Source organism: Argentina silus, assembly GCF_951799395.1.
Source record: "Argentina silus genome assembly, chromosome: 18".
NCBI lineage: Eukaryota > Metazoa > Chordata > Actinopteri > Argentiniformes > Argentinidae > Argentina > Argentina silus.
In genome coordinates this window covers 13,731,642-13,751,813 of record NC_139672.1, presented here as the reverse complement: position 1 = coordinate 13,751,813, position 20,172 = coordinate 13,731,642, and the positions used below count along the sequence as shown (strand labels likewise).

The following is a 20,172-nucleotide window of genomic DNA, read 5'->3' as shown; positions in this document are numbered from 1 at the left end:
GTTCACATTTGAAGTTTATGGGATAGGCATACAATCGCAATCGTTGCATTAGTTCTAAAAAAAAACGGCCCAAGCGTGTCTTACCACATCTAGCAACCGAGGTCAGTGTGTGGACAAGGTCAGGTTTAGCATGCCTCAGTGGCACAAATGCAGCGCGCACAATTGCCACATTGTCACACGCAATATATTTGGCTCCATCTCTATGTAAACTTGTTCCACTACCTTACGTTTAGTACTACTATACTTCCCTTTGTAGTTGAAATATGTTGTTGAGATAAAAATACATTTACAAGTGCTCCGGACCACTCGTACACACATTTCCTTGATGTAGCAAGTCACATTGTCACGTTAACACAAACATCTGTTGATGGGGCATCCTCGGCAGAATGTACAGTACACGATGATGGGCCAATATATTAATTCATTGCAATTTCAACAACTTTGATTTATAAATAACATTTGAAGTGCAATTAGAGATGAGGTGTTCAATGGGGGTAAGAACAAAATCTAATCGAAGATTATTTCATGAGTGGAATGTTTTGGTTGAGCTGCGAGAGGTCTTTTTAGGAGCTTTTATTTTTCATAATTTTTTTTCTTTAAATTAAGACATCCAGCTATGCCTCATTACAAACCATTCTCTGGGGAAAGGGCAAATGCATTGTGACTGACATTGTTCTATTATGGGCATCTCAGCTTGATCCGGGGGGGGGGGGGAGGGGAGAGAAGAGGAATGGCCTGCTCAATAAAAGGCTTGGCCTCTGTTTCTCTACCAAACCCGCTGTAAGCTTTGGCAAAGTTCCTGTAACAGGTCAATTAATGTATTGTGTACCTTGCTACTCTTCCAGTCGCTCCTTCACATGTACAGTGACCTTTTCAACTTAAACTAGGGAACCATAGCCGAGATGGAACTCCCTGGCGCAGTCCTTTGATTTCTCTGAGTCATAAACTGTATTAGATAGTAACAGCCAATAATATTGCCCTCTGTGTGGATCTTTTAGCATCAAATCGGTTAATTTTAGGTTCACTTTGTTGCTAGAGCAGTTGATTATAGACGTACTACTGCCTCCCCTTTTGTTGATCTGTTACACAGATGTTTTGTTACCTTTATGATATTTATCTTCACTTTTGGAGGCCAAATATTAAAACAAATGTTTTTGTGTGGTGCTGCTCATCTTATTGTCACCCCTTATTCACCAGATTCCACATAAATACACTACAGTGAATGGAACCTTTGAGCTGCACATCATTTAACCTGACCCAGTCTCACCGTTAATCACAACCCACAACATTTGTGCAGAATTATTGGGTTTTTGATGGCACGACCGCAGTGGCCCCTAGCCAAGGGGTTGGTCATTTTAATCCCCTAAAGGGGGTGGGGTTCTTCCCTGCTGTAATATGAGAATTGAGTTCCTGTGGCTGCAGTTGGCTCTGAAAATATGACGGCTGTTTAACAATTCTAACAATATTTAAAATGTTTCTAAACAGTTTTCAATAAGAAATATTAGGGATGTATATGTAAATAGGCAAAATAATTTGTAATACTAATCACATACATGCATACATTCTAACACTTTAACTAAAACAATTCCTAAACAAGTTTCACAAGCTGTTGATATATATTTAAACTGCTTCAGCTGTTGCAGTAGGCCAAAAAGAATAATAAAATAATACAAATGATAAATAATTAATAAAATAATGATAAATAATACAGAAAGATAGCTATCAGCTAAATGCAGCTTTGAAATTAATCACTATGGTAACAGAGCACAGAATTTCACTGCCTGCTCAGTCACTGTTTGGATGATGTTCCCCTTTCCTTCTCTTCCTACTCTTCCCCATTTTTCAGATGTGGACAGGCTTATATTTTAGGTTTTGATGGGGGTAATAATGTCGCATTAAGCTCATGAGGCATCGATACAAAATATTATTGAAGAATCACTGTCTGTGTGTGTGTGTCTCCAAAACAGCTTCACAAATTACAGATTGTAACTTTATTTGCACATGTAGATGTCTTAAGATTGATGAAAGCAAAAGAAAAAGATGGAAGAGTGCTAGTAGTGTTTCATCTTTAATTTCCCTTAAGGTGCTCAACAATCTGTTACACACACACACAGACTCTTCAGATGCTGCACAGACTAATTGGCACTCCTGCTGTATTATATAGTCCTCTGGGACAGACCAACAAACAGGTGTCTCCACAGGGTCACCTGACCTTAAGTACAGGTTGTGCCTGATTGGAACAAAAGACACTTCCTACTGGGCTCCCAATCTTTGAGGTTTCTTCACATCTAATTTAAGACATAATTTCTGGTATTATATGTCGGATTAGTTGTGGAAATCATGTCCTTGTCTAAAGAGAGCCTATTAGAGCTACTGTATGTTTCATTGTTTTTTTTGTAATGGCTGTGTTTTGTTTTTTTGGCAGCAAGAGGACCTCATGTCTTATACACTTAAAGGTGCATTAAGTTTAATTTTCTTCATCCTCAAATGTTCTCAAATATATGCAATATATTCCCATTATTTTCTTATTTCGTTTAATGGTTATTTTTGTATTATTACTGACATATAATGCTATATATTATGCTCTATTTACATATTCTCTATTGCTTTGTGAAGCACGATGTGACATCATTTATAAACATGGATGACTAGAATAACAACAAACAAAGAATGACTCAACAGAAACAATGATTTTCTCCATTTATTTTATTTTGTAAAATGGTAATTTAAAGAACTACAGTATCACATGCTTTCAGGCATGGGGGTGTCAATTTCAGTTCTGGCTGTTTGTAAGATGTGTGTGTGGTGGTGGGCGTTCTGAATCTTTTCAGTGACCCGGATCATTCAGCTCTGTTCACCTAAACGAGCCTTTCGTTCGGCTCCCAAACGGCTCCTCGTTAAATACTGTACATATTGCCAAAAATCTACCCGTGAATAGATTTTACCCAACCCTACTTGAATAGCCAATTGCTACAATGGCAACTGGACACCACAGGCCATTTATTGATTCAGGAATTAAATGAAAGAAGAATATGATGATTCCCAGTTTATTATTTAACCTGCAGATATTGAAAGTGGTCTACTTTGGAATAAAGGAACAATAAGGCATTTGGCTACTGTCAAAACTGTTGGCTCATTAGCTATAAAGCTCTCCTCCCATCACGCAGCTTCTCTTTCCAATATGTTAGCTGTCTAGTTGTGTCTATTCTGTAACTAGTGATGCCAGTCCAATAGCAGATGTGCATAAAGATGCCATTCTAGCAGTTTGATGCCTTTTGGCGCTACGACTGCAGCCATCATTCAGCTCCACATTTCCCACAGTGCGTTGTTTGATCATTTGAACAGTAGCTACGTGCAGCATTAGTTGCTCCCCGTTTCTTCATTTTATTTCAGTGTAGGAAGGCTACAGTATGAGAACATTGCCGTAGTGTAGCCTCTCAACGAGGTTGCTTGCCCAAGCTCCACTTTCCCACACCAGATTTCCTTAGATTGTGTTTGCATCCCAATATGACAACACAGCTAGATAAGAGAGAAGTAGCATATTGAAGTGGGCTGTTCTAAGATGATACGGGGTGACTACCAGCAGAGATGGCAAGCTGAATTGTCTACGATTCTATGCAGCCCTTTTTGTCACGTTGCGTTGACCTGCCCGCTTGCACTTTCAGAAACTGAGTGAAACATCTGAAGTCATTCCACTTCCCGTGGTAAAGTCATATCACTGAGTCTACCTTTAAACAACAGGTCGTTATTACATGTTTTGATATTACTACACAGCTCACTGATGATCACCCTTAAAGGGATAGTTTGACATTTTGGCAATTCATTTTTTCTACTTACCTGGGGTCAGATGAACTCAATAAATACCATTTTATGTTTCTGTGTGCAGTGCAAAGGTAGTTATGGAGCTCTTGCTAAATGCCTTAGAGCAATTAATGGAAGTCTACAGGAACAACTAGCTAGCTCCTCTTAACTACTCATAAGCAGGGCCAACATGTCTAACTCTTTAAACCTTATTTAGATGGTTCTTTACCTTGAAAAAGTAGTGTATGGCCCAGGAGAAACTGTAATCCATGGTTCAGAGTTGTTTTTACATAGATATTACTCACTTCAGCTTTAACTTTAGCCACTGCTAAAGAAAGCAAACAATGGGAATGAATAGGATACACATTTGAGACCAAATCAACTCATTTTGAGGTGATTTGGCCCAATCATTCCCATAGTTGTTTTGGTAGTGGTGGCTTAAGTTTGCTGACGTTAGTAGTGGCTATTTAAACAACTCTGAACCATGCATTATAGTTTCTCCTGGTCCATAGACTACATTCAAACCATCTGACTGTAAGTGGTAAAATAGTGAACTATCCCTTTAATGTTAATGCATGCATATGACATTACTATGGACCATGATGAACTGGTTATGCAACATGATTCATAACAGATGTCATAACACTGGTTACAGCTAGCAATTGTTGCCTATGTGGGAAACTGACATTAGCTGTCATGATGTCACAACAGCTGTGATAACTGTTTCCAATGCATGCTCAATGACACTGTCTTGACATTTGACCTTCAGTTAGGAAATCATGACATCCCATGAGCTTGTCAAATGTTTTTATTGTTTTTCATAATTGTGTACACACACTCAAGCTGTTGAGTGAGCACAGCAAACTACATTGAGTGAATGGCTAATTTTCCATCTTTTTTATTTCAGTGTGCAAGGATCCACCTTATAAAGTGGAGGAGTGTGGATACGCAGGCTTTATCTTGCCCATTGAAGTTTACTTCAGAAATAAGGTACATTTAACTCTTTTTCTGACCTGTTAATCCTGCGTTGTTTACCTAAGACCTGTAACATTTGTCTTAAAACCAGATTCATGATCATCTCGCAGACAGTGGGTGGGATCTTTAGTAAATTATGGGAAACACTTTACAATAAGGATACATTATTCAACATGTGTTAATGCCATAGTTAATATGTATAAGCCATTTTGTAATGCATTTACAAAGCATAAATCATTCTAATACATGTTTACTACATTATTAATCAGGGGTGTGAACAGTACTCATACCCGGACTTATAATTGATTAGGAAAAACCCCTACTCAAGTCTTTTTTTTTTTATGACGATGAGTCACCTACGTAAAAAATTGCTAGTTTTCAAGCGAACTTTGCTAGCTTGCAATCCGTGCAATTACACAAGTAAGAGCTGAGTTCATGGCTAAAATCTGACTAGAATGAGAGCCATCAAAATAAAAGTCGTCACGAGTGCAATTGCTAAGAAATTCTGCACTGTCTGAGCAAAGTAACTCCTTATGAGTGAGTAACTCCGTATTGATGAGGTCCCTTTCCAGTCCAGTTTCATGTAAAGCTGAATAGTGCAGCTTTTGTTGGACTGTGGAAGTTTTATCTCTAAATCATGGATTTGACAGCACCTAGATTTTTTAATATTAGAAACAATAAGTGTGAAAAGGGTTTCTGATGAATTTCACGGCTTCCCAGAGCACTTGTGGGTCATCAACAGAGTCTTTATTTAATGAAATAAGCTCTGAAAGGTCATATTCAAGTTTGTTACAAAAGGATACATTTTGCAGAAGAGCGGTATTAAATTGCCAGCATGCAGAGGCCTCTCAGGGATCAGTGTAGCATTACAATAGACAGTGTTATGATCAGAGCAGTTGGTGTGATGTCCATCTCATTAACATTCTCAAAAGTATCTTTTGAAATATATATGTAATCAATTTGTGAGGAAGTCTTAAGTCTTGAAGAGTAGAATGAGAAATCGTGAACATGGATTCATTAGGCGGGGGCCGTAGTCCCCAGCTTTTGATCTTTTCCCTTCAGAAGCCGGTTTCACCTCTGCCATGTACTCAAACAGCATTGAAATCACTTCCGATAATCATTTGGAAGTCTGCTGATAGTTCAAGCATCAATTTAGTGAGGTTTGCAAAAAACGATTTATCGTATGTATTTGGAGCATATATGGATTTATTTATTTATTTTTATATGGAGCAATTACAATGTTGAGAAAAGTTATTCAGTGCCACTGCCTAAATTGGTAGATTTGTGTTTTAAATAAAATTTGAAACATTCTTAGCATTAGCGTGATGCTGGTGCTAAAATGAAACAATAATAGTTGTTTTTCTTCTGGTTTCCGTGTTTTTGAAGTATCAACACCAGGTACAGGTCTCCAGGGCGATGTCCTTAATGTCCGTGACAAGTTTCATGTGAATTGAACAAAGTGATCTGGAGTTATAATTGTTTTAATAGGTCTATATGGAATTAGAATTTTGATCTGCATGTGTTCTGGTCATTTTTTGATGGAGTACTTGGAGTGCTGATGGAGCGCTTATCAAGTTATTTGGAGACATACACAATGAGCATGTGTAATGAATTTCAACAAATTTTCTGTTACTCTCATTTGTTTTGAACTCCTTGAGATGTCTAAAAACGGGAAGATAGATGGCCGAAATGAACACGAGCAGGACATTTCTACTTTGGTGCAGTATCATCATTACATGAAAAACTGAGACATTTTCCTATAACCTATTTGTTTTCCATTCAAATGTTAAAGTTGAGAATCAAGTGTTTTTGTTGAAGTGATTTTTACCTTCCATGGTTTAACTGTTATATGCCTAAATTGCTTTATTTTATGAGTGAAAGGGACGGCCGGCTGTGGCTATTACAATCAGATTTAGAATGGCCGCCCGTGGCCATGGTGGGGTCTAGAGGGTTCAGTACACCAAATATCATGATTCTTGGTCAAACGGGGTGGGGGGGCTGAGCCCTAGACTTTAAGTGCTTATTACAGCACCACCTATAGGCCAATAGGTGCCCTTCCTTCTGAGGAGCGGCTGACATGGACTTTGATATTGTCAAAAAAGAAGACTTTTGACCCGTTGGTTGTTGAGATATATCGCAAAACAATAATAAGAATATGAATAATTCCAACAAATACAGAAGGGTTTCAGCCCTTCGGGCTGGGACACCTAAATATAGCTGAAGCAGCATTGAACAAGGTTCAAGCCATGTATGCAGTGTCAGGCTCAGGTACAGATCTTCAGGGTGATTTCCCATGACAAGTTTCAGGTGATTAAAACAGTAAAAGATGTGTCTACTTTGTTTAATCTGGCTACATTTCATGTCTCCTCTTAATAACAACCAACAATGCCAGGCTCGGTGCAGGTCTTCACGGTCAAGTTCACCAAATTACTGGACTCGTCAAAAGATGCAAGAGCAAAGAGTATATTGCATGCTATAGAGCCTTCCATTGGCTCAGGCGGCCACCTTTTGAACAAAATGACTATGGCTGTGTCCAAATGCTCGTACTGCGTCCTGTCTACTTACAGTATATGCTTTATACTAACCACACTGGGTATTGTTTAGTGGGTCCCATTTAGTACAGTCGGTCAGAGTTTAAAACCTCTTACGCTGCATGGGCCCAATTACGGGCCTGATCTCTGCTTTCATTTGATATGCTTAGATGTCTGATCATAATACAGAATAGTAGACTGCATAGGCGAGTGCCGTATATCACAGGAAAGGTGCGGATCTTGGCTTTCCAATGATGCCATAATATCTTTGTTTCGCTGACGGAACAAATTACGTCACCTTCGATATATGGGCAGTGCTTCAAGTCGCAAAGTAAAAGAAGATGGACGTCTCCAGACGCTCTGAATACTTGAAAAATATTACAGAACATACACATGTTTAGTACTGATTGAAACAGGATAATCTAAGTAGCAGGTCAGTGTTGTTTTCTGTGAAAGTCAAGTGAAACTACAGCCCAAAGTGTCTGTTGATTTTTGCGTTTCATTTTATCAAACAAACATGTCATAACAGTCACCGTACAGGTCTCTGTGTTTAATCAGACATCATGCGTATAGTATGTAGTTATTTATTAGGTTGTTATAAACATGGCTACCATTGTTTGCTGTGATCAGACAAAGATTGAGTGTGGTAGTACTCTAAATGCGTAACAGGGTCACTACGTCGAAAGAGTGCTGGATACGATATTTTGAAGCCACACAATGACACTATATGCTGAGGAAAACCAGACAGGCTTGTAGCCAGTCGGGGGGGGGGGGGGGGGTGACTTCCATTCAGGTGATTATTGTTCATATTACTGTGCTTTATTGTATATAGTTGATGTATGTGTTGTTTGATAGTCATCCAGAATGTTCTACAGTTGGGTGGATTGATAGGTTTTTATAGATTTGATAGTGTTCTTTGCACATTTCTATGGTTCTAAAAGAAATTAAAGCATTTGGACACATATATAATATATATAATACATTTTAATATATATAATACATATTTTATTAGCATTTTGTCTCCTTGTCGTGCTGTATGTTTTGAACTATGATCTGAGCATATCCACACAAACTTCAAAGTGTTATCTATCAAATGGCATCCTGCTTTTGCATCTGATCATCATATTTCTAATGTTATAAGCAGTTTAGTTTGGGTATGTTTTTTAGGCGGAAATTAGTCAAATAGGGCCTAAAGCTTAAGAGGTTAAAAGGTTCATTGTTGAGTGATGGTAGGGCGGTGCTACCACGGCAGTAGTGAGTCAAGTTGACTTTTTCATATGTTTTATTTTAGGTATTTCACCTCAGCAAAACAACCACCAAGGGCCATCGTTGAGCAATTATAATGGATAGGCTTACAATGTGTTAGATCCCTTTCAGCGATTACAAAACTAACTATTGGCTATTCTGACAGCAAACTCCACCTTAATGTCTGGGTAGGCTACCTTCCTAAAAATGTATTTATTGTTACCCAATATGGTGAGGCACTGTTAGTTGGTATTATTTAATTTGTGGAGCTAAGAGCTAGAGTAGGCTATCTATACAATATGTTGAAGTGACCCTGTCATTGCGACCATTGTCACAGTTAGTAATGCATGTTTTACAGTATAGCCTTTCATTCTTGTTAAATGTTGTTTTGTTTGACAGTCTTATTTTAAAGCATTCCAAGTATCAGAATCAACCTCCCAGTGAGCAGAGAAATGACAGCACTTCCACATCTGTTCTAGAGGCATGTGGCATGTACAACTTTGTTCCCTGGGCCACCTCTGGCTGTCATTCCTAAGGCTCATCTTTGCCATGTAAAGAGCAGACCTTGGCCAGTATGTCACATGAGAAATAGTCCAGATATGGGCCAGGTCTGGTTGCTTAAAGCAGAATTTTACGCTGTAATCTTGCTGATGTTTGTTGTTTTCATTAGTCAATAGTAGACACATTCACAAAAAACTTTTGAATGTTGAATGCCCTGATCAGTCCTCATGTTCCAAATTGTCCATTTAAATCAATTCCTACAACTCCCAAGATTCCCCTCTCGCTCCCACGCAAGGTTGAACAGTGGCATAGGAAAGCAGGGTCAGAGTGCAAAAACTGTCGTCTGACGTATTTTAGGAAGTAAACACAGACCTCGCTTTTTCGACAGCTATGATGCAGCTACATGAAAATGGATTTCGGGTGAACTTCCTCTTTTAAGGCTTAGATGTGGTAACCGTATCTGGCCCATTTCTAGGCCATAATTCCAAGTGGTAACTGGGCCACTATTCACATGTTGGCTAAGATTTGCTTATTGTAAAGTGGTAACTTTTCATACTTATCTGATAACTTAAGTCATGTGAATAGGCCATTATTAATAGTGTTTTGCCAGTTCAACAATTGGTAAGGTAGGACCACCATTCGAGGTGACCCGCTCTTATGAAGTAGCCTAACATTAATCTTGAACACCTCTTAACTGTAAAAATCGAACCACCAAATAGCATTGCCTTAGTGGAAAATGTAATCATTTTGCAATCGCTAGAATGCTCTGCGGCTGTATTTGCATAATTTCTGCATATTGATGGCCATTGATGACGATTTGAGTTAAACTGCCTGTATTAAGCATGAACAAGTCTTTGTGTATGCATTTAGTCATGTTTACTATGGCATTAATTCATGTTTATTAATATATCCTTATTGTAAAGTGTTACCACATTTGAGTTTTGACTTTTGACTATTTAAGTTTATGTATATTTAATGTTTGGGACATTGAATGTTGTTAATTGAGTAATTCATAAGAATATTTTACAAACTCTTTGTCAAATATGCATGGTTAACATATCTATATTGATATGAATTTTGAATGCAATTTTGACTTTTCTGGTCTATGTTTACGGGTGGTCCACGGCTCCCTTCAGGAAGAACCTAAGAAAGTGCGCTTTGACTACGACCTGTTCCTGCACCTGGACGGCCACCCACCTGTCAATCATCTGCGCTGTGAGAAGCTCACCTTCAACAACCCCACTGAGGAGTTTCGCAGGAAGCTGCTCAAAGCCGGAGGGGTACAAAATGGGGTTGGGATGGGAAGTTGTTGGGGAAGTGAGGGAGTCCTCTGACCAGAGGGGTATGAAGCCAGCTATGAATGTTCAGGATTATCCAATGAGGGCATTCAATAAACTAAACATTTGAATTCAAGTTTCATACTGATGCAATAGTTAAGTTAAGATAATTGCACGTCCATGCCACAAGTCGGTGCGTCCGACATTTCAAACACTTATCAATGCTGAAAGCAGTGAGTTGGTGTACATTTTCTGTGTTGCCAAAATGCTGTCAGCTTGCTTATGATTGAACGTAAAGACGTGTCCCTATTAGCTTTTATTTCACCATGCCCAGATAGATGCAGTAGCCCAAAACGTTTTATGGAAGTGTCAAATTCATTTTTACAATGTTGCTTTTACTCAGTTTGATGGGTGAGGTGAAGTATCAAAAATGTGTGTGACTACTGCACTCAGAACAGGTGCGACAAAATGTAACAGAACTCCAAAATTACGTAGCCACACAAAAAGCGTGAACAAAGAGTAGTGAAAAGTTGCATGACTTTGCACATAAAAACATTGAATATGCGCCATAAGATATTTTTTGCCGTCACCATTTGAGAAATATGGGGATGACATTCATTGAAATTACGTACCTCTTTGCAAGAGGGAGGAGGGACTTTGATTTAATCGGTCCTCAGCATGTGGCATCCGACATAAATTAAGGAAAACTGTGGTTGGCCTGCATGCAAGCAGGTTAGTGGTGCCATAGTAATTTACCTACGGTTATCCAAGGATGTTTCTGAATGTTTACCATAGTTAACTTGCTTAAACTCCCTTATCCTGTTGTGTGATATACCTTGTAACAATGCAACAAAGGATAATGTAATATCTACAGATAATGTAATAACGTTTGCATTTATAATGTCATAACTTGCCAGATAATGTAATGAACTTCAGTAAAGGATAACATATTAATGAATTATGAAATAACTTGAATTGTTTCCCATTTATTTGGCCTTTATCCAGTGTTTTCTTATTCACAAAAGTTAAGTCATGTTCTAGCCAATCCTTGATAACCTCATTGTTGGCCATAAATGGAGGGAACAGACTCTTAGTATGCTGTCTAAATGGTTGAACAATGGTAGCGCAGCAGTACCACCATGGCGGGGAGGGGAAAAAGAAAAAAGAAGACATTATGCAAGCAATGCTTTCTGATGGCAATTAAGTTATTTCTTCTCATTTCAAAGCTTCCGCGGGCCTGATTGGACCACCCAATGGGCCGGTTCAGGCCCACAGGCTGTATCTTTGACACCCCTGGCTTAATGGCTTTGTACATTACACCATGCACCTAAATGTGTATTGGCCCAATTATTTTCAGAGGAAACTAACGAGATGGCAACAGACATGCTGACTCTGGTTTAATTAAGAGAGACATTTGTTTATCCAAGTTTGGATGTTTCAAGGCCTTCTCCAGTAAAACCGATTGTGAGAACTAATATGCTTTATTGTCCTCAACAGCAACGGGATCCTCACAAAAGAAGCTCTGAAGACTCTAAAGTAAGCCTTTTTATATATAAAAATAATATATAATAATATTACTTTTGGTACTAATGATTTCAGAGATATTGATACTGATTGTAGCTCATTCCTAATATTGGCCTTGAAAATAGAATACAGTGGGTACAAAGCATGGTGTTTTTTTGGAACGGGGGGGGGGGGGGGGGTGAAATGGAGAATGGAGAGACTGAAAGGTGGGGGAGGTATCAAAGGAAAGTCTTACTAGGTTGTGTTGCTGTCATATCTGTGGCTCGGTTGACTGCAGGCACTGTAGCCCTGAGAAGAATGGGCCTCATGTTTTCACAGTGTATCTTTTTAACCCTTTATTAACCTCCGTTCTAGATGGAACACCACAAAAATACACTTAAATGTAGGCACAGTGCAATCAGCTGTGTCCTCCCTCACTCCTTGCACATGCAAACAGTCATTACTAGTTAGAATGATGGTGTATTACAACCAAGTTGAGACATTTTAGGAATAATTAGCGATGTGATGTGTTTGAATGTACCTTTTGTGGATGCAATTTGAATTTGAATTAAAACAACTTCCAGAGTGCAGAATTGCAATTTGAGTTACAGTAAGTGTAATTCAAGCTATTTATAAAACAAGAAACTTTTTATATAGACAAATGTACTACTCAGCCTCCTCAAACACCCCCCACTTAAGGTATCAGCATTGTTTACTGTGAAAAGTGGATAATGTTTTAACCAATATGAGTTTGATTGTTGTCGTGATAATGGTCTCACTAAGTCAGACGGCAAACCCATCACTCAGTGGGGCTGGGAGGCGGTTGCATCTGGTAATTTTGACCAGTATCACAGATTCTATCAACGAATTGTATAACGAGTTTTGTATAGAAAACATTGAGTTTAATTAATCAATTATAGATTGTTTTCACTCTACATCCTGAACTCTGCTTCAATTCCAATTCAAACTCAAATTAAACAATTGAATTGGCTGATTTATTCCATTCTCAACATTTCAGAATATACACCAAGACTGCTAGAATGTCAGAGTTTAACACTTGGAATAACACTTTTACACTTGGAATACTCAAATGTGTATCTAGTCTCATTAAACCAACCAATCAATCAGTGACACAAATAATGAGTCCAATTGAATTCCCATAAATATTTAAAATGTTTTATATTTACAGTCTGTAATTTATTTGCATTGGGTTAACTACTTAAACAATAAAGCCTGAGAGGCTGCGATTTATTGTCAAAATTGTCACGGCTGACTTTCTCAATTGCTTCTAGCTGTATAATCATCAAAACAAATGAAGCAGCAAAACTGACATGCTGACGCATATCCTGCATTAATACTACTAGTATTACAGGCACTGGGCGCTAACAATACGAAAGAAGCTAACTAGCAAGCCAGTTCAGTGGTTAGCTTTCAACGTTCCCACACTAGTAATGAACCTGCGTCCCTAATGACGGTGATAGTTTTACAAACTATTTTTCTAAGTGGAGGGGAGAAACCAATACAATCCATCATGAAAATAAGCGCCAGTATCATTACTTATTGGTACTTAATTCTTGTTGTTCATGTACAAATCATTGTATAAAAGCAATAACACACCTAATTCTACATTAATAAAGCAATAACAGACGCAGGTGTGCTAAATCGTGGTTTTAGTATGGCTTAGCTGTTCGTCCCAGTCTTTTATTAAATTGTTATTGCTATATTGGAGTTAGCGTGGTGTGTGGTGGTATTGGCTTGCCGGAGCTTGTGACTTAATTCAACCATGAGTGCTCGAAACTCTGGCAAGCCAGTACCATGATACTCCATCTCATGAAATGATATGGAGTGTTGCACTGAGCTATATTAGAGTGTGCATCTTTTGTGGTTGCCAGGTGATGGTTATGCAGGAGGGATCCACATCTCTGTTTGGCCAGCATCTCAAACTGCCCACCCTTCCCAGCAGCTCTCTGACATTGACCTTCTCCGACACGAAGAAGAGCAAGGCCGTCCACGGGTCAAAGGTTAGTGGCTTCGGTACAGCCTTGGGCTGAACCAACTCCTCAACTGCTTCTTTCGCCCTCCCAAAGAATTTCCATCTCTTCCAAGTCCCCTGCTAATTCCTGCATGTTTGGCAGGTTCAAAGATGTTGAGGGTATTTAACTTTGTGGATTTCAAAGACGTTAAACTTTGTCTTAAGTTTGGTGTTTCTTGGCTGCTGGAGCGTACTCTGCCATGCTTTTTAGAAGCAGTCATAGGGACTCCACTAACAATTGTGCTACGCCTCACACAGTTTAGTTGACAGAGGCGCTATGGGTGAGTGGGTGTGATAATTGAATATTGAGATCTCGCTAATCAGGATTTCTCTGCGCATGTTCAAAATGGATAGGCCAGCTCCAAATTTTCGGCAGCTGCCTTGTTGGGTTCTCACAGGGATATCTATAGTTGTAAGCAATACATTAAACCACAAGCTGAAGTTCCTATAATAGCAATTTAACCAATCCAGCAGCAATAAGGCCTACAGTGGTGCCAAATTCAACCTCAAGTCTCCAAGCCCTGTAGAACGGTATAATAAACCTGTCCCGACTTCTTCGTGCATTTAGCATTTGCATCAGCAAAATAAATATTCTCCATTATTGCTCCTGACCCCCTGTAATAACCAGAAGTAACTGCCCCTTTGTTTTAGTCGATCTTATCTTCAGTTGCCTATATTTCATTTACCTTTTTGTTTCCTCTCTGTAAAAACGCTGTCACGACTGGGTAGTTATTATAGTACAGTACTTGGGGTCATTGGCAGGAGTGGATAATATTCAACATAAATCAAATGTTTTAGCACATAAACGAACATGGTTATGACGGCGATGTGCACAGTTACATCAGTGGGGCGGTTAGGGTCGATGTACATAGGCAGACGCACCTAGACTTAACACAACAACACCGAAATCTTTTTTGTACCTGTTTTTTGCAATGCCCATGGCTTTTTAGCAGGAGCAAGTTGAAGCCCATAATTGATCAAGAAACCATAATATAAAAATTACTTGAGCTTTAAAGCAGCGATCAGCGATTCCCGCTTCCACCACAACATTAACCTGCGCATTGTTTTGGAAGTTGAGGGCTTGGGTTGGTTGAATGAAACACAGGTCATTTCGACTACATCCTGCACTAACCATGACAGATATACTCATTATAACCAGATACAACCTTATCTAACTGTACTCATGTGCAAGTCATTTTTCTAGCAAATGCTTTCATAACTTTGCAATATCCCGACCAATGATTTAAGTGCCTAGCTCTAGCATGTGACAACATTCTATGTTTCCCTGAAACACTTTGAGATGCCATGCCTTTTGAGAGAGAGAGAGAGACCCCCGACCCCCCAGGTCATCTGCAGAAAACTTGCGTCTTAAAACATGCTTTTCCTCTCCCTCTCTCAGCAGGGAAAAGGGGATGTTTTGGTTTGGTTGAGATTGCAGATAGTTGCTTTAAAGTCCCTCATAGCCCTATGACTATCAAACTTTATCTTGGAGATGCAATTGTTCTATATTAATCTCAAAAGTACACACGTGTAACTTGGGCTGTTATCCGTCATGGCAGTAAATCATACATATGAATAAACTGGCATGTTGCTTCCATTACATGTTATTTTTAGTCTCTTAAAATTGCGTAATGTATTGTGCCTGGCAGAGCCTACTCCGGCAAAGGCTGTATTACAATAGGGCCCCATGCACATGGAAATGGTTTTCAATCCAAACAGACTGTGTGTGATGGATTACTGATTGAGGAAGGGGTCTCTCTCTCTCTCTCTCACTCATTCTCTCACACACACACACACACACACAGCCGCTGCACCATTGTCTTTTACAAACCTCAAATGGCAAACTACTATTGTCTTCTCTCTCCTAGTTAAATTGTCTGAAGTGTATGGACCAGTCAGGCTTTTTAAAAACACCAACAATAATTTGGTGTTTTCAAAGGAATGTAGGAATTTCAGAAGTGTCTTTTTCATAGTTAAATCATGTGTGACCTACCAAAATTTAATAACATTGTTATTTCTTGTAGTCTTACAGTTGCTATCTCGAAGATGTTTCTCACACTACACGATTTAATTCATACATTGACGTATACAATTTGATCAAGCTCTCTAACATTATCGATTGTGAAAGTGTTTACAGTAACGAGAGATGACAGACAGAAAGACATGGTTTAAAAGCAGTTAAATAAAGACGATTTAGAGAATTTACTGGTAAACTTGACAGGCATGTGTTTGTGTAATAATAACAAGGTATAAACATAGCCTACAACACAAGAAAACTATGTAATTTTGTGTCACACATAAAATATGCTAAATGCATCATTTGCTCTGCTTTAGCGTGATGATAAAATATTTGTATTTGAGACGTGTACTGGTAAAAGTAACTTGGCTAACCTGAGCATTCGCTAATAAAGCTGCAGTTTTTCCTCACACTCTGTTTTTGGGATGATGGGAAAAGTGAAATAATGAACACTAGTCAATTCTATTATGGTGGGATCAAGTTTGACAGCCAAATATCAGCATTGCGCGCTTGTTTTGGTGTCTCCAGTGACAATCCACTTTACCAGCATATTCTGTCTAGTCACACTGCTAGCCAGAATGATGTCACTGAGGGTCGTATCGTCCCAAAGTCTCGTCAAGTCACTGTCTTCCATTGACGATGAATGACCACTTGTAAACACGTATGCAAAAAACACCATCACATGTTCAAGGTACAGGGGCTTAAAGGCAGCCAAGTTTACACCACTCCATAATATTCATTCATTCATTGTGACATGGTTGCACTGGCTATAAGTGTAGGTTGTGTGTGGTCGTCCCACCCACCACCCCAGCATCCACTTGCTTGGTCGCTCTGCATGTAGCCTACCCACGGGGATTTGATAAATCATGGACTCCCTGCCGTATTGCACATTGTCATACTGCTCCCTGCCAAATTGTTTACTATTGTCGTTTAACACCATGCAGGGAGCTCTACAGAGCGGAGCCATCCAATTACAGTTGGCAGTTGCAAACATCCATATTTGTTTACACTCGTCAGCGCGCGTTTGACAGTGCGCACAAACAATGACCACCATCAGATTATTTTCAACTTCTGGAAAGTTTTTTATTTTTTATTTTTGATCACTAGTGAGCTCACGTAATGTGATCCATTGTGAATTGTAATCACTACATTGTGAACAGAGGATGATCTCACGTGAGAAGATGTACCTTCATCAGAAAATATTTTATTAAAATACTTAAAGTCTTTTGCATGCACATGCCTCAGATTGGTGTTATTTGTGTCTGCTGCCCTGAGCTCTGGGTTAAGTGAGATACTATTGTCACAGCTCTCTGGCCAATGTTGTCCTCCATTGCTAGCTTGTCAAACAGGCTTATTATGCATTTTGGCTGCAGACCCTGAAATTGGATTTTCCCACATCATCTTTTCTTGCCAGTAGGGTAATCCTCAATGTTGGTTAGTGCTGAAACAACCTTTAACTCTCACCTGAGAGTGTGGCATGTAATGCAGGGGTCAAGCAAAAACACGTAATTATTATGGTAGAAACTGAGATTTGCTGGATCAGGTGTGTTAATGCTGGGCTGGAAAAAATCCTGCACACAGTGGCCCTGCTGAACTGGAGTTGCTCTCGTCTGGTGTAATTTGTTGCTTGTAGCCTTGAGATTAGATAGCCGCCCAGTAACCGGAAGGTTTATCCCTAGTCTATCCGCCAGTGCCAGTGTCTGAAGGGTTTCTGGCATCTTATCTTAGGTGCCTGCCACTGCCAATGTGCCCTTGAGCAAGGCACTTAACTGCTCCAGGGGCCCTGTGCTCAGACCATGGGCTGTGTGTGTGTCACGGGGGGGTAAGCAATGTAACCTCTGTAATGGACAATAAAGTACTATTCTCTTCTTTGTTGTTTTTTCTTTGCCACAGGATGGGTCCAAAGGAACTAGCACTGCCCTCCTTACCACCACCACCACCAACAGCAGCAGCAGCAGCTCCTCCAAACTCTACAAAACCACAAAGGACCACAAGGACAAGCTTACAAAAGACTCTTCAAAAGAGCCTAAAAGTGCCTTCAGAGACTGTGACAGGGAACCTAGCAAAACCTCCAAAGATTTCTCCAAGAAACCCAAAGACGTCCCACCCATCCCTAAAATGGGCTTCAAGGAGCCTAAGTCCATGTCCAAAGAACATCGGTCAGAGGTCAGCTTGTCCCATGGGGCAGGCACGGGGCCCAGCAAACGGCTGACTGTCCCTGACGGCGAGGACCACGTGACCAAAAAGCGGAAGAAGGGCTTCTCAGAGTTGAGGATTAAGCAGGTAGGGGGCTCCTCCCTGCCTCATCCCCATCACTTGGATAAGAAACTGCTGAAGGACAAATCCCAGATCCGGCCCGCTAAACTGCGGGTGGACGGGGAGGTGCTGGAGCGTAGGAAGGTGCTGACGCTACAGCCATTCCAGGAGCTAGTGGAACCCAATGATTCAGACGTGGAGGACATCATATCCACTAAATCAGAGGTAAGTGGAGGTTTTGGCATCTATTTTTTTACCCCTGCACAATTTTCAAATGTTATTTACCTCAGAGCCTGACATTTAAATACATTAAAAACATTTTTTTTTTTTTTTTTTTTTTTAAAGGTCAAATTTAATTAGCTCAAATGCAAAAATGTCTTCATCATAAGTCCCTCTGTGCAAGAATAATAGTTTGTGTGATTTTGGAATGAATATCTTTGTCTTTTATAGGGTTCAGTATGAATCAATTACACACTCCCCAGTTCTTGGCAGTGACAAGTTTTCCCATAACATGATGCTTCCACTATTTTTCACCCGGGACATGAAAATGGCAATGCGTGTGCTAGATATCCACTAAACGTAATGCTTTGTTCAGTAGATCACTGTTTAACATATGAAATCATCAACGATGGCAGAGCACGGTAAACGCGGCAGCAGTAGTGAGTCTACTGGCCATTTTCACACATTTTTGGAGGGGCATTACACCTCGGCAAAACAGCCACCAGGAGGCATCTTTGAGCAATTGGATTGGAGATGCTTGCTGTACCTCAATGACACACGCATTGAAGTTGTTAATATTGTGTTAGAACATGAGAGACGGAAGATTTCAGCATAGTGTATGAGATAAATATATTATTATATAACAAAATTACATGTATAGCCTACTCCTGTGATTATAATCAAATTGAGTAATTTATTCTCATAGCAAACAGATGTTTTTTTTATCACAGCAATCCTATTGCATTCTCCTTTACCAACATAAATTGCGACTCGGCTACTACTACTGAACCAATGGTAGGCTAATTTCTAAATGAAGATTACATGTACTGCAGAGGGAAGTGATCATTTTTGGGTTTGTTTGGTTGTAGGTTGTTATCATTAAGCGTCATAATAGGCTGTGTGAAGGTTCGGTTTGTCAGAAGACATAGAAATACTGTAGTTATTTTGTGGTTTATATCAAATAAAACAACTATTATCTGATGCAATATGGTCGAGAGCAGTCAATACAGATTTCCGACATCCACAGAGGATATTGGTCGTCACAAGGCTAAATCAACTAGAAGTTGGATCTGTCGGGATGCTGTTACCATACATTCGCAACAATGTTAGCCAAATCTCCGCTACGATAGTTGAGATGTCAAACCACTTGGCCAGCAAGCATGCTTCTTTCCATGGCATGTTAGTAGGTACAGTAGATAGCTAGTCACAGTTACTGAGAAACTTGCCTCATGTTTATTGCAAACCCTTGCTGTTAACTGATTTAGACAGCTCGCCACTGGTGGTTGACACGGTTTGTAAATGCGTCTCTCTGTTTGACAGAGGAGCCAAGAAATATGAAAAAGAAACTTCAACTGTCAATAGGCATTTGCCAGTTATTACTGGCTGGTACACTTTATTTCATCACCCAAATACCAACATATATTTTGAGAGCTCCCTATGTGTGAGTTATAAATGACTAGAACACATACATCTACAACCTCTCGATATAGACAGAGCAGAACCAAAGCAGGTGGAGGCTGGGGGTGGTGGTGGGAACAAAAAGAATAGCAACACTCTCAGTCACTACCAATAATACCAGCAACAATATTGTGGGTAACACAGAGGTGTATAGAGTGACCACTTAAATTCACACACACACCATGGTTACTGTAACAGCTTACTGTTGACGTTAACCAGCTTGCTAACCAAAAAGTGAGAATTTAAAACTTAAGATATTTAGCTACTTACCATCTTCTGCATAGATTAGCCAGAGCTAACGTCTGCTAGCTAGAAGTTCCTAGGTCCCCACCTAACAACGTATCATAATAAACAGGA

The 20,172-nt window shown here is 39.6% G+C and overlaps 1 protein-coding gene across 1 annotated transcript in view; it reads left to right on the top strand.

Annotated features, from left to right (window-relative positions):
- The window catches only part of mllt3 (MLLT3 super elongation complex subunit), a gene marked incomplete at its 3' end in the record, with an annotated part of 54,456 nt that overhangs the window by 18,742 nt on the left and 15,542 nt on the right, over positions 1-20,172 (top strand). Inside the window, exons 2-6 of the mRNA XM_083689802.1 lie at positions 4,709-4,791; positions 10,190-10,333; positions 11,828-11,866; positions 13,726-13,854; positions 17,776-18,363. Of these exons, the coding sequence (XP_083545928.1) occupies positions 4,709-4,791; positions 10,190-10,333; positions 11,828-11,866; positions 13,726-13,854; positions 17,776-18,363 (983 nt within the window). The remainder of the gene's footprint in view (positions 1-4,708; positions 4,792-10,189; positions 10,334-11,827; positions 11,867-13,725; positions 13,855-17,775; positions 18,364-20,172) is intronic.